The sequence below is a fragment of the Saccopteryx leptura genome, chromosome 6 (assembly GCF_036850995.1).
Source record: "Saccopteryx leptura isolate mSacLep1 chromosome 6, mSacLep1_pri_phased_curated, whole genome shotgun sequence".
NCBI lineage: Eukaryota > Metazoa > Chordata > Mammalia > Chiroptera > Emballonuridae > Saccopteryx > Saccopteryx leptura.
This window is the reverse complement of record NC_089508.1, coordinates 191,298,968-191,312,529: the sequence shown is the minus strand read 5'-3', so window position 1 is coordinate 191,312,529 and position 13,562 is coordinate 191,298,968. Positions and strand designations below refer to the sequence as shown.

At 54.9% G+C, this 13,562-nt stretch overlaps 1 protein-coding gene across 1 annotated transcript; it reads left to right on the top strand.

Moving 5' to 3' along the window:
- Nucleotides 1-3,853: 3,853 nt before the first annotated feature.
- NPTX2 (neuronal pentraxin 2) lies at nucleotides 3,854-13,253 on the top strand. Its single transcript, XM_066343472.1, has 5 exons — nucleotides 3,854-4,435; nucleotides 6,082-6,298; nucleotides 9,016-9,260; nucleotides 11,783-11,962; nucleotides 12,884-13,253. Exons 1-5 carry the CDS (start codon nucleotides 4,010-4,012, stop codon nucleotides 13,109-13,111), a joined length of 1,296 nt encoding a protein of 431 aa, XP_066199569.1. The 5' UTR covers nucleotides 3,854-4,009; the 3' UTR covers nucleotides 13,112-13,253.
- Nucleotides 13,254-13,562: the final 309 nt, after the last annotated feature.

The window sequence follows — 13,562 nt, the reverse complement described above, 5'->3', positions numbered from 1 at the left end:
CCTCTGATTCAAGTTAAATAAAACACAATGCTTTATCTTTTTTTTTTAAAGCCCACAAAGTAGGATAACTTTCTCTTGCTGAGACACCAGTAATTTTTCCTGAGTTTCTCATTCCTTGCCTTTCCTCCGAAGAGGCTGGCCTGTTCTTTCTCAAGAAGCTGTGCTTTAGTTAATTTCAAATGGATTTTGTTGAAAATAAAAGAAAAATTTTAACTTGTCTTTAAAAAGAACTTATATCATTTAGCTCTGAATTCAGTGAAGAAAAATGGAAGAAAGGGACACTTGACGTCTATTGTGCACCTGCTATTGTATATGCCAAACATGGTCACATACATGATCTCACTCAAGCTTGAAAGTTATACTTTATAGCTAATTTAGCTTTGATGTTAGAGGTGAGGAAACTGAGGCTCAGAGATAAGCTACCCTCTCAAAGTCGAATTGCAAGCTATGAGACTGGGGTTAAAACAAGAACTGTCTGACTCCAATTCTCAAGCACTTTCTACTCTGCCCTGCAGTTCAGTTCAGTCTAGTGAAAAAAAGAAAAAAGAATCCACTCTTAAAGAGCCTTAGCATCTTAGGAACAAAGAGTATTAGTTACAGTTCTCTGGAGCCTCTGAATTCTGTTTTGTATTTGCACTGAACACACACACACACACACACACACACACACACACACACACACACACACACACTCCATCCTCCCAATTGAAATTCAGCACCGTGGACAGCTCCTGAGTCATGTTTGCAGGGAGCTGTCCTTGGTTGCTATTATGGAGCTCACACCCCCATTCTTGACTTCCCAAGAGGCACCGAGAGAGAGAGAGAGGAGGAAATGTAAGAAAGTATAAGATGGGATCTGCTGACACCATGGTGGAAATTAGCACATTTCCCAGAAGACAAAGATAAAAATGCGTGTGAGAAGAACAAGGGAACCAAACAGATGGGGCCATCACATGGAGGCGGGATGAGCTCATCAGGATTCCCAGCACACGGTTTCCGTCCACACTGGGCTCTCGGCTGACCTGGGAGCCAGGAGACAAAGTGAATGAGTGGGCGGTTACTATGCCGCCGCCTCGGTTACGCTATGAGATTAGGTGGATCTGATTCACTGTTGCGAATCTGCACGACTTTTCACGTACAGGAAAATCTGTGGGCCCTGATCTCTGCTGCTCGTATCACCGCCCCCGTTGGCAGCATGAGTCAGACAGGCAGGATCCTTCAGGTGGACAAGATTGTTGTGAGTAAATCCAGGGTGAGCTGCCATGTTCCAACCGCAGCCACAGCATTTTCGGATGTGAAAGTTTACCTGCTGTATACACAAACACCCTGCCTTCCCAAGCTCACCCTTGGCGACAGGTGGTTCATAACACAAGCAGAAAGAACGAGGTCCTGAACCTTCACCACACTGAACAGTGATTCTTGCTCAAACTACCAGCTCTTGAACATAGCCAGAAGGGTCTGGGGAGAGTCCAGTCTAATCCCCTTATCTTATACACAGAGAACTGATATCCAGAGAGGAAAAATGACTTGCCCCAAACCATTTAGTTAGTTGACAGAGCTGGTATTAGGACTCGGTTCCCCTTGTTCCTAAGCCAGCAGATTTTTCCATCAGGAAGTCAAAATAAAACCCTAAATAGCACATTCCCTTTTAACTAAGCCCTCTAATTACACTGCTTTTGAAGAAAATAACACCTTCAATGCCTCAGTCTTTCCATCTGGGCTTGGGCAATGTCACTGATGACTTCTCTTATCAGGATCTCATGAGAAATTTAAGAGTAATTATTCTGGGATCTATGCTTTGTTGTGGGTTTTTGTTTTTTGTTTTTTGTTTTTTGTCTACTTGTATGCTGCTTTCTTTGTTCGGGAGGAAATTAAAATTCTGGAAACATTTGATTTAATTATTAAAGAAAACCAGCCTCTATTTCAAGTAGTTAAAAATATGAATGTATCAGTCTGTGTCAAGAAAGGATATATGGAACAATATAGGCTAGACTACTCAATCGTCACATGCAGTTAAGATCCACCTAGGTCTATGAGTCACAAGAAATCATACCGATGAGTGAAGATTGAAAGCGAAATCCTTATCTGGATTATTCCAAACATGTCTGGATTTGGTGCCTTATGGAATGATCTAAAGTGTAACATTTGATAAAGTGCTCATTGACTTCATTATTGTAATTTGTATATACGCGAGCTCGTTTGAACTTTGGGCGTTTTCAGGGAGCTGAAGTAAGAAAGATGTAGGGGGAGTGAGTCTATTCAAGGTCATGTTTCCAATGTGAACCTGATGCCTGAAGTTGCTGCCAACCAACAAGGACATTAGCCCCATACCCCTCTCCCCGCATGCCCACCCCATACCTTTTCTACTAATGAACATGCTTACCAGAACCATCATCTGCTCTGGGTGTTATGTAGACCTGACTTCCTGTCTCTAATTTTTATCCAAGAAGAAATTTTCATGAATAGAACTTTCCTTGTAATTTAGCAACACTGTCCTTGAAAATCCCACAATTATTTACATAACAGAAGCTATTGTTTGAAGTACAAAGCAGGTCAAAATTTGGTTTCTGAAGATTAATCACTGCAGTCTGTTTTATATTATCATAATAATTTCATTTATTTTGATACAATTTGTTTCCAGAATCAACCTCAGCTTCTGTGCGCAAGTGACAAATCCATTTGTTTCTGGTATAATGGATAATGTGATTAATGACCTTGCAACTGGATTTCTTAAAAAAAAAAAACCAAAAAAACATAGAGGGGGGAAAAAATAAGGATTTCCATTTATAATGTGCATGCACTAAACCAGCTCAGCCTGCAGCTGTGCATTAAAATCTCTCTGAACGTGTTTGTAAACCACAGACAAGATTTTGAAACAAATTTGCTCCTGCCTTTGGGGTTTTCTGTCCATATCTGTGTCCCCTTCAAGAACCTGAGGACCGCGTTCTCAAACTGAGAAGCAGGACGTGTGGGAAACCCATTGACACGGGTGGGGCACTGCTTGACTCTGAGGCAGCATCACGATGACGGCGTGGGAATGAGCCCCATAAAGTCCAGGCCTTTCCGAAGAAGGTCACCACGCGATTGCCTGTCGCGACACTCACGGGAGAGATCTGTGAGTGCAGTGGCCCTGTGACTCTGCCCCCCCCACCTCCATGCCTCATGTTGAACGCGATGTGTGCGGGCGCCCCCTCCTAGTAGTGAGCATCCGGGGCCTGTTTCTGGTCCCCGCGCACCTGAGAATCTTTACAAGGTGGGGACAGGGACACGGACACGGAGGTTGTCCCGGGGAACCTCGTGAATTTCCTTCCCGCCCTCATGGCAAGGTGGCAGCGGGCCCACAATCGGCCGTGGGTGACTCGCGACGGCAGCCCTGGGTTCGAGACTCTCCTGGGGCTGCTCACCTTCCTCACTCGCGTGAAGTGGGACCACCCGCACCGGGAGCCCGGGGGCTGCGGTGACCGCTAACTCGGCTCTCCCGCCGCGCCGGAAGCCCAGTAGCCTGGGGCGCGGGGACACCAGGGCACTCCCAGCTTCTCAGCCCACGACGTCCGCATCCTCGGGTGGGTGCGAGGGGCGCCTGGACACGCGGGCCAAGGCTGCCGAGGGCAGCCCGGGCGTATTTTTTTTACCTTAACACCCCTTCTTTGGGGGAGTGGGAGGAGGCCTGGGGCCCCGCGTTCGCGCCCGCACGGAGGGCGCGCGGTGAGCAGCAGCCCTCCCCGCTCCCGGCGTGACGTGACCCAGTCGGGCCAATCAGAGCTCGCGGCGCCGCGCCCCACGCTCCGCCCGCCCCCCAGCTTAAGAAAGGGCGCGCGGGCCGGGCCGAGCCAGAGCGCCGCGCGGAGTGGAGTGCACGGCTGCGCCACGGCGGGCTGTGCGGCGGCTCCCGCTCCCGCCCCCCTCGAGCGCCGCGCCCGGCCGCCCCGCGCGGAGGAGGCGCCCCGGCCGCGCGCCCCGACGGCGCCCGCCAGCCCGCGGATGCCGGAGTGAGCGCGGCGACGGCGGGATGCTGGCGCTGCTGGCTGCCGGAGTGGCGCTCGCCGTGGCCGCCGGGGCTCCGGACGTCCCGGCGCCGGGCAGCCGCTTTGTGTGCGCTGTGCTGCCCCCGGAGGCGGCGCGCGCCGGCTGCCCGCTGCCCGCGATGCCCATGCAGGGGGGCGCGCTGAGCCCCGAGGAGGAGCTGCGGGCCGCGGTGCTGCAGCTCCGCGAGACCGTCGTGCAGCAGAAGGAGACGCTGGGCGCGCAGCGCGAGGCCATCCGCGAGCTCACGGGCAAGCTGGCGCGCTGCGAGGGGCTGGCGGGCGGCAAGGCGCCGGGCCGGGCGGCCACCGGCAAGGACACCATGGGCGATCTGCCGCGGGACCCCGGCCACGTCGTGGAGCAACTCAGCCGCTCGCTGCAGACCCTCAAGGACCGTCTGGAGAGCCTCGAGGTAGAGGGGCGTGCGGTCCTGGGGGGGGGGGGGGCGGCCCCGTAGCGCGGGGCAGAGGTGGGGTGTGTGGTCCGGCCCGCGAGGCCGTGCGGGAATGACCTGGGTTTGGGGTCGGGAACCGGGAGTTCTAGATCCTGCTCGGGAACTTACTTGCGTGACTCGCATCCCCCGCCCCTTAAGTGCCCCGTACGCCGGACTGCCTGCCCACTGTGTGGCCATTCACTTAACGAGGTCCACGCTGGCCGAGCCAGGACGACCTGCTCTCTTTCTGCAAATGTCCTAGTCTCCTGGAGCCCGATGCGCTCCCGGAGGCTGTGGGTGGTGACCTGAGGCTGCCTGGTGAGGTCAGCGGCCCCTGGCGTCGCGCGTTTCCGTTAATAAATCAGGTCGGGTGGGCGAGTGCGGGTGGAGGCCTGGGGGCGGGGGGGGGGCGGTGACTCGGCGGGACGCGAACGCGGCGGGCCGGAGGATCACGGGCCACACCAGGACTCGCCCTGGAGTAACCCCAGTTAACTTCAAAGACGTCCCCGTCCGCGGACTGCGCGGTCCTAAGGTGCCCTTCCCGATTGCTTTTGGAGAAAGGACCTTATTTCCGTCCTCCTTTGGACAGTGTATGCAGCTTGGAACTTTGAGAGAGAAATCTTCATTTAATTTCCGTCTTTACTTTCCCCGCTGTTTAAGAAGTGGGGACGTCCCTGTTAAACACGTTTACCCAAAATACTTATTAACAGAGCTAGATTTCAAATACAGGTGACAATTATTGTCAAATTTATTGGAGGGTTTCCTGTGGCATGATGGTTAAATACAGCATCTCCTTCATTCCTTATGATTAATAACAGCTAACGTGTTTTTTTTTGTGGACACTGAATATGTGCAGAGCATAGTATCTAATTTTAACTCGTGCAACAACCCTGGGAGGCAGATCCTAATTACCGCAGTTTACAATTTGAAACACTGAGAGGGAGGTGTAAATACTTTGCCGAGGACTCAGGGCTGGGCAGAGGCAGGCTGCCTCCAGAGCCACGTGCTGATCGGGGGAGTAAGGCAGATCAGCGGGGGGGATTTAGAAACAGCAGGAACAGCACAGATTCCTGGAATTCAGAATAGTCATGGTTTAGATCTCTCATTTTCCAGTAACATCTCTGCACGCAACCTCTGTGCCACGCTGGGACTTGAGGGCTGTTTTCATTTCTGGATGAAAGTGCATCAGCTTTGATTACCATTGGATGAACTCCTAAAAACAGAAACAAACAAACAAACAAATGATCCGAGCTGGGTTTTGGTCTTTACCCAAGAATGATAGATGTTGGTTAACATTTTGGCTTTTTTAGTTAGAGGGGCAAAACCCGATTTCTGAGAGGGGGGGAAATGAGATTTCTAAGTTTCAAACACTGCAGCAAAGTAATTGTTGTTTGACTTTGAAATCCTTTCCACATACCAAAAAGGAAAAAAAAAAAAAAAATAGCGTCGGTGAAATGGTCCCCTGTATGCCCTCGGCACGATTGATTTAATGCTCCCGTTTTGGAAGCTTCTCCCTTTGTGGTGAGACCATTAGAGCCGCTTTTCACAATTTCTTTCTGAACTGACCTTAATACTTCTCCCCTGGGTCTCTTCCCCCTCCCCCACCCCCCCATCTCCAACCAAAGCACCAGCTCCGCGCGAACGTGTCCAATGCCGCGTTGCCCAGCGACTTCCGAGAGGTGCTCCAGCGGCGGCTGGGCGAGCTGGAGAGCCAGCTGCTGCGCAAGGTCGCGGAGCTGGAGGATGAGAAGTCCGTCCTCCACAACGAGACCTCGGCTCACCGGCAGAAGACTGAGAGCGCCCTGAACGCGCTGCTGCAGCGGGTGACCGAGCTGGAGCGAGGTGAGTGCCCAGTGCTCTGCTTGTTTCTCCGCCGCCCTCTGGCTGAGTCCCTCCTGATGTCCCACCCCCTTGTCTTGGCTCTTGGCCGCGGCCTCGGGGAAGCTGGGCTCAGAGGCAGGGAGAGCAGGCGGAGAGGGGCCAGTTCCAGGGCTCTGTTGCCCATTTACGGACAGGCCACCTGGGTGAGGGAGTTGTCACTCCCAGGCCCCTGCCTGCTGACTGTCCAGTCATCCCTGAACCTACCTGACAGGTGCAGAAAGCCACCTGATGATGATGATGATGATGATGATGATGATGATGATGATTACCGTTCAAGTAGCAGTTCCCCTTTCCTTTTCTCTTTGGCCCAGGCTGCTTAGCCTTGTCTGCCGCCTGCGGCCCCTGATTTATTGGTCAGGCCTTTTAATGCCTTAATTGGTTTTAACTAAGTTTCTTCCGAACCTCTAAGCTGTTTGATATCAATAGAGGCCACCAGCTTTCGGGGTATGGGCCCCCCCCCCTCCTCTGCCCTTTGCCTCTCCCAGCTCTAATTAAACCTATCTGTTGTCACCGAGCTAACAATATTACCCACGCCGAGCCTTATTAAATCAGGAAGCCTGCCCACCTGCAAGGATGGAAGCGATTTCTCTTTATTAGATAGTCACACCTTCATGAAGAACACGGGCATCTGCAGATTAAATTCTAGTGGCTGCACGCAGCGGACGGCTGCTCCCTCGCCGTCATTCGTGAGCTGAGTGCCCTGGGGGTGTGTCAGCTCACTCCCTTTGAGCCTGAGTGCCTCAACTGTTCACCCTGTCAAGTCAGGAGTTTATGCTTCAGCCTAATGGGGGGAGGGGCCTTAGATCCAGACCTGGCCCCACCCTTGGCTCCCCCAGGTGACCAGATCTTCCCAGCCCTCCCCGGGTGCCCAGCAGTTCTGTAGCCTGTGTTGAGGGTGCCCTGCCGTGGGAGGGCAAGACTATAGACTCAGCGGAGAGGAGTAAATACTACACGTGGAGCCCAGCATCTAGTATTTTTTTTTTTTTTCATTTTTCTGAAGCTGGAAACAGGGAGAGACAGTCAGACAGACTCCCGCATGCGCCCGACCGGGATCCACCCGGCACGAAGCTCTGCCCACCAGGGGGCGATGCTCTGCCCATCCTGGGCGTCGCCATGTTGCGACCAGAGCCACTCTAGCGCCTGGGGCAGAGGCCACAGAGCCATCCCCAGCGCCCGGGCCATCTTTGCTCCAATGGAGCCTTGGCTGCAGGAGGGGAAGAGAGAGACAGAGAGGAAGGTGCGGCGGAGGGGTGGAGAAGCAAATGGGCACTTCTCCTGTGTGCCCTGGCTGGGAATCGAACCCGGGTCCTCCGCATGCTAGGCCGACGCTCTACCGCTGAGCCAACCGGCCAGGGCCGCATCTAGTATTTTTATGCTGCCTTGTTGCAAGAGGTTGTGAAGGCCCCGCTGTTTTCCTTTGCAGAATGTCTTTGCTGAGTAGGTGTGAGCCATGGCCCCGAAGAGCTTCCTCGTGGGTTACTTACCATGACAGGAAATGAGTTGGGTGGGGTTGTGGTAGAGAAAGGTGTATCCATCCCAGCTCCTGCTCTGCAGAAGGGGTGAGGAAGGCACTGGTTTAGTCCATGAGTGACATAGGTAAGTTTGGTTCTGGGGCCTGAGAGCCTGCCTGTCTTGGACGGCAGCGGAGACCATCTGTCCCCTCATGATGACCACCTGGCCTCTCGTGGTGACTAATAAATACTTGTTGAAGTATTTATCTGGGCTTTTTCGCTGGCAGCATCTGGTCCCCAAATAAGAGGGAAGCTTTTTTTCATGACATCTCCCAGAATAGGGTGGTACTCTGCACATTTTTTGAATTGGATAACTGGAGACAGGATCTTGCCTTCTATGTGTTTACTTTTGTTGTTCATTTTGAGCTTAAATAAAGAAAAAAAATTGCTTAGACCCATTTAAGAGTACCAGTTGTCACCAAAGGTTTTAGAAGCATCATATATATAGGGACAGTCAGGGAGATTCTCACTCGTGTCAGGTGCGTCCAAAAGGGTCAAGGCTCTGGCCAGGTTGTGACCCTCAGTGGGGAAGGTCACTGCTGCATTCTTCTGCCTCCTACTGGTCCCAAACTGCAGGAAATGGGCAATAAATGCCACCCTCTCTTGGAGAGAAGAGGGCAAATTGTGAGCCAAGCCATGAGCTCATGTCAGGGGTTTAGTCCAGAGACCACTTCTGAGTTAAGGTGCAGTGTCCAGACCTGAGCACCTGACGCCGTTGCCCTGGCAGTAGTGACTCTTTCCTGCGAGAAGTGATGTGGGCCTCCTGGCTTCACAAGCGTCTATGGGTCCCTGTGATATGTCCTGCACCCATGTCCATCAAGTAGGTTTCTGACCCCACCCTTGCTGAAGGAGCTGAAGTGTCCAAAATTTCAACAAATTAACAGAACTTGGCTGAGGAAGGGTTTTCTGGTTTAACTTAACCAACAAAACAAAACCGAGTCCAGCTTGTCTCTACCTGCTTGAAGCTAAGAGTGAGGTCGTTCTCATTTCCTTTTGTAGTTTCAGCACTTTGGACAGCGGCTGTCCGGTGGCAGGTGCTTCACTGATGGAAGGACCAACTTGAGGGTCGGGGTTGGGGGTGTTCAGGTGAGCCACGGCACTGAGACTTGCTGGAGAAGGTGGGCTAATATGCTGCTGGCCTCTCTTCTCTTCCCCCGCCCCTTCCAGGCCACAGTGCGTTCAAGTCACCTGACGCCTTCAAAGTGTCCCTCTCCCTCCGCACAAACTACCTGTACGGCAAGATCAAGAAGACACTGCCCGAGCTGTATGCCTTCACCATCTGCCTGTGGCTGCGATCCAGTGCCTCGCCTGGCATCGGCACCCCGTTCTCCTACGCGGTTCCCGGGCAGGCCAACGAGATCGTGCTGATCGAGTGGGGCAACAACCCCATCGAGCTGCTCATTAACGACAAGGTGAGACCGGCGTGGATGCCACCTTCCCCGTCACGGTGGCAACCCAGGTCAGGAAGTGGCGGGGCGCCCGACAGCCGGCCGCGGGCTGTCCTCCTCGGGGGTGGGGATGCCTCTGGACTGACTCGGTCCTGCTCTGGACAGCTGACTGGGCAGGGGGCGGGCAGCTGCAGCTTGTGGAGGTCCATGCTGTGAGTATGGTGCCAGAGGTCATGGAGGGAACAGAGAAGGTGGGATGTCTGCCTGCCAGCCTGAATTGTCATTGGCCCCTGCCTAGGCCAATCAATGAGGGCTGTTTCCCAGGACTGCATTGATTAGAGGAGAGGGTGTGTGTGTGTGTGTGTGTGTGTGTGTGTGTGTGTGTGTGTATGAATGATACTTCTCATGAGCATGCTAGTTTGGGGGGACGGGTAGTTATTGAGTTATAAATTTTATACAGTAAAGTTTATACTTTTTACTGTGTGGGTTGACCAGTTTTGGCAAATGCAGGCAGTTGTGTATCCACTGCTCCTGTTAGAATAGAGCAGGAGTTGGGAACCTTTTTGGCTGAGAGAGCCCTGAACACCACATATTTTAAAATGTAATTCTGTGAGAGCCATACAACGACCAGTGTACGTTACACATTATCCAATAAAAAAATTGGTGTTGTCCCGGAGAACAGCTGTGATTGGCCCAGCCACCCACAACCATGAACATGAGCGGTAGGAAATGAATGGATTGTAATACATGAGAATGTTTTATATTTTTAATGTTTGTTTTTTTTTTATTAAAGATTTGTCTGTGAGCCAGATGCAGCCATCAAAATAGCCACCTCTGGCTCGCGAGCCATAGGTTCCCGACCCCTGGAATAGTTTCATCGCCTCCCCGATGTCCTCGTTTCTCTTTGTAGTCAGCTCCTTTTTTATTTTATTTTTATTTTTTTGTATTTTTTCTGAAGCTGGAAACGGGGAGAGACAGTCAGACAGACTCCCGCATGCACCCGACCAGGATCCACCCGGCACGCCTACCAGGGGCGATGCTCTGCCCCTCCGGGGGGTCGCTCTGCCATGACCAGAGCCACTCTAGCGCCTGGGGCAGAGGCCAAGGAGCCATCCCCAGCGCCTGGGCCATCTTTGCTCCAATGGAGCCTTGGCTGCGGGAGGGGAAGAGAGAGACAGAGAGGAAGGAGGGGGGGAGTGGAGAAGCAAATGGGCGCTTCTCCTATGTGCCCTGGCTGGGAATCGAACCCGGGTCCCCCACACGCCAGGCCGACGCTCTACCGCTGAGCCAACCGACCAGGGCCGTCATCTCCTTTTTTTAATCTCAGCCCATGGCAACCCCTGATCTGTACCCCGGCCCTACAGTCTTGCCCTTCCCCCACCCAGTAAATGTCCCCTATTAAAAGACTGGCTGGTGTTCAGGAGTGTGGTCTCCCCAAGAGTCACCTGTGGGACCCTCTGGGAACCTCACTTAGACTTTCGTTCTGAGTTCAGACTCCACGTAGCCAAAACCGCGTCCTCACCTCCTCCGCCCTGGAGCCGAGCGTTGGGACGGCTGCCTGAGCCCAGGAGTCCCCTCCACCCTGGCCCCTCACTGTGTTCTCACTGCACTGCCCTGGGTGGAGTGTGCTTCAGAGGGAAACGGCTGTGTAATCCGCCTGCCGGGCTCCTTCCAGCGGTGACCGTGTCCCTGAGCCCCTGAGCGGAGGACTAATTGTTCTAAACAACACCCTTGGACGCTGCCCTGAGGGCCAAGAACCCTGTTTTCCTCTCGGATTAGACGTCCTGTAAACAGCCAATTCCCGGGAGTTAGCGCGTGGGGTTGCTAGGACACCGGCAGTAACAATAGTCTGGTTGGCAGTCAAGCCCGTCTGTAGAGCCCTCGGTGTGCTAGTAGCTGGGTGCAGGTCAGAAATAACCTTCCTCCAGTTCTCTGTGCCCCCCCCCCCCACTCACGTGTAATTGAAGCCCTGCAGTCCACTGCATGGCATAGTAGCTGGGTGCAGGTCAGAAATAACCTTCCTCCAGTTCTCTGTGCCCCCCCCCCACTCAGGTGTAATTGAAGCCCTACAGTCCCCTGCATGGCAGAACACACCTACACACAGTCCCTGGGGTGCCACAGTGGACGTTGGGACCTTGCCTACAGAGGGCAGGTGCCTGGTCTGACTGGTCCAGAGAAGTTTGTTGAGGAGGACCCTGACTACCCTTTGAGTTCTTCAGCATAGGGTGTTTGGGGACAGTGGGGGGGGGGGTCACATCTGCTTGTTTGGTACCGGATCCTGGACCCTCAGCCAAGCCAGGACCAAGAGTCCCGTTAAAAGCAGGGCCACCCTGGGGTCAGGGGCTTGTGCCCAAACTTGCCCTTGCTCTTGAGTGTCTGACGGTGCAGGTGTCTCTAGCCTGAGAGTCTGTATGAGGTGGGCAGGTCTGGCATGTCACCCACAAAGCAGAGAAGGGGAGACTAGCAGGGGCCCAGGTCCTTCCGTCCCCCAGGTCAGACATCTGGGAAGTGGGGGGAGGGGCTCACCTTCATGTCACCACTCACAGGTCGCACAGCTGCCCCTGTTTGTCAGTGACGGCAAGTGGCACCATATCTGTGTCACCTGGACCACGCGGGACGGCATGTGGGAGGCCTTCCAGGATGGGGAGAAGCTCGGCACCGGGGAGAACCTGGCCCCCTGGCACCCCATCAAGCCAGGGGGCGTGCTGATCCTGGGGCAGGAGCAGGTAGGTGGGTCCAGGGGACGGAGAGAAGGGGCACGCGGGCTGGACCAGTGGCCTGAGGCCGGGGTTGCAGGCCTCCCCCTCGTCCCGCCCAGCGCTCTGCCTGCCGGAGGTGACCACTGCAGGTGACCGCTGTGGCAGGACAGCCAGCCTGGATGGGCAAGGTCCCCGCGGCTCTCCTCACGCCGTCCTGTTGCCCGAGGGGCTGAGGGCGGGGGACCAGGTTGGCGCGGTGGGTTCAGGCAGTTCCCAGAACGGAGCGCAGCGCAGGTAAGCTGGAGTGCCTCTGGGCTCACCCCGCTCTCTGCCAGGCGCAGTATGGCCTCAGGAGGCCGGGGGCGGGGGTTGTGTCTTCCAGGAGCTGCTGGTGCAGGGTCTGGGGGCCCTCGGGGGGCACCCGTGGGGTCTCAGCCCGTGGTGGAGGTGGGAGGAAAGAGCAGGGCTTTGGGGGCTGCCCTCCAGAATTCTGCCACGTGGGAGGCAGGGAGTCTGTCAGCCCCCCCCCCCCCGGCCCGCTCTTGGGCAGAGGAGAGTTGACATTTCAAACCTGTGTTGGAGTGTGGCTGACAGAGTTGGGGGAGCAGATGCCAGGTGCTTTGGGGGCTGAGTCTGGGCTCTTCCTTGGCCCACGCCCTCCTCCTGTTCCTGTCACATCTGACCTGGGCGGGGCTGGAAGCCGGGAGACCTAGGCCCAGGCCCAGCTTCGGGACTTTGGGCAGGCCTCTCCCTTTGCCCCTCGGTTTCCCCTTGGTAAACTGGGTGGTTGGGGTGAAGGCATCTCCCAGGCGAGAGTTGGGGGAGCAGGAAAATGCACTGTCCCCTCCTCCGTCTCCCTCCAAGCTGTTCTCCCTGAAGCCAAGCTGTTCACATGTCGGGAGAATTGGCTTCTAAGTCTGCACTGACATGGTTCTGTCCCCTCCCCAGGACACCATTGGGGGCAGGTTTGATGCCACGCAGGCGTTTGTGGGGGAGCTCAGCCAGTTCAACATATGGGACCGTGTCCTTCGTGCCCAAGAAATTGTCAACATAGCCAACTGCTCCTCCAACATGCCGGGCAACATCATCCCGTGGGTGGACAACAACGTCGACGTGTTTGGAGGGGCTTCCAAGTGGGCCGTGGAGACCTGCGAGGAGCGCCTCCTGGACTTGTAGGCGCCCCCTCCTCCATCCAGGATGCGGGGTCTGCCCACTCCTCTGCCAGTGTGGGCCAGAACCCCCAAGACTGAGGCTCTGTGCCAGCCTGTGTCACCGGCTTACTTATTGTTTTTTTGGGGGGTAGGGTAGGGCCAGAATCCCCAGGGGAAAAGCCCTGAGCCGCAGGTGGGCCATCATCTGACTTCCGGCTGTGGGAGGAGATCGACCTCAGGCCCTTTTCAGAACCCCTGTAAATGCTTGTGCACCCCCTGCCTGCCCGTCCCTCGGATCCTGTGTGTCTCGTGAGCGCCTTCTGTCCGCCCCCTTTACTGGCTGTGTAGCTGTCCCCCTGAAGTGGCTGTGTCCCTTGTGTGTTGAGTACAGCCTGCGGTCCACGGAGCATGTCCCACAGCGTCCCCTCCCCCTCCTCCTCCCCCACCCCGCCGTTCTTTGTCCGCCCGATGCGTCT

Bases quoted from the DNA above. Each gene is read 5' to 3' on its own strand.
- NPTX2 (XM_066343472.1), top strand. From the start codon at position 4,010: ATGCTGGCGCTGCTGGCTGCCGGAGTGGCGCTCGCCGTGGCCGCCGGG. The intron at 4,436-6,081 runs GTAGAGGGGCGT...CTCCAACCAAAG, and splicing joins ACCGTCTGGAGAGCCTCGAG to CACCAGCTCCGCGCGAACGT. The intron at 9,261-11,782 runs GTGAGACCGGCG...CACCACTCACAG, and splicing joins AGCTGCTCATTAACGACAAG to GTCGCACAGCTGCCCCTGTT.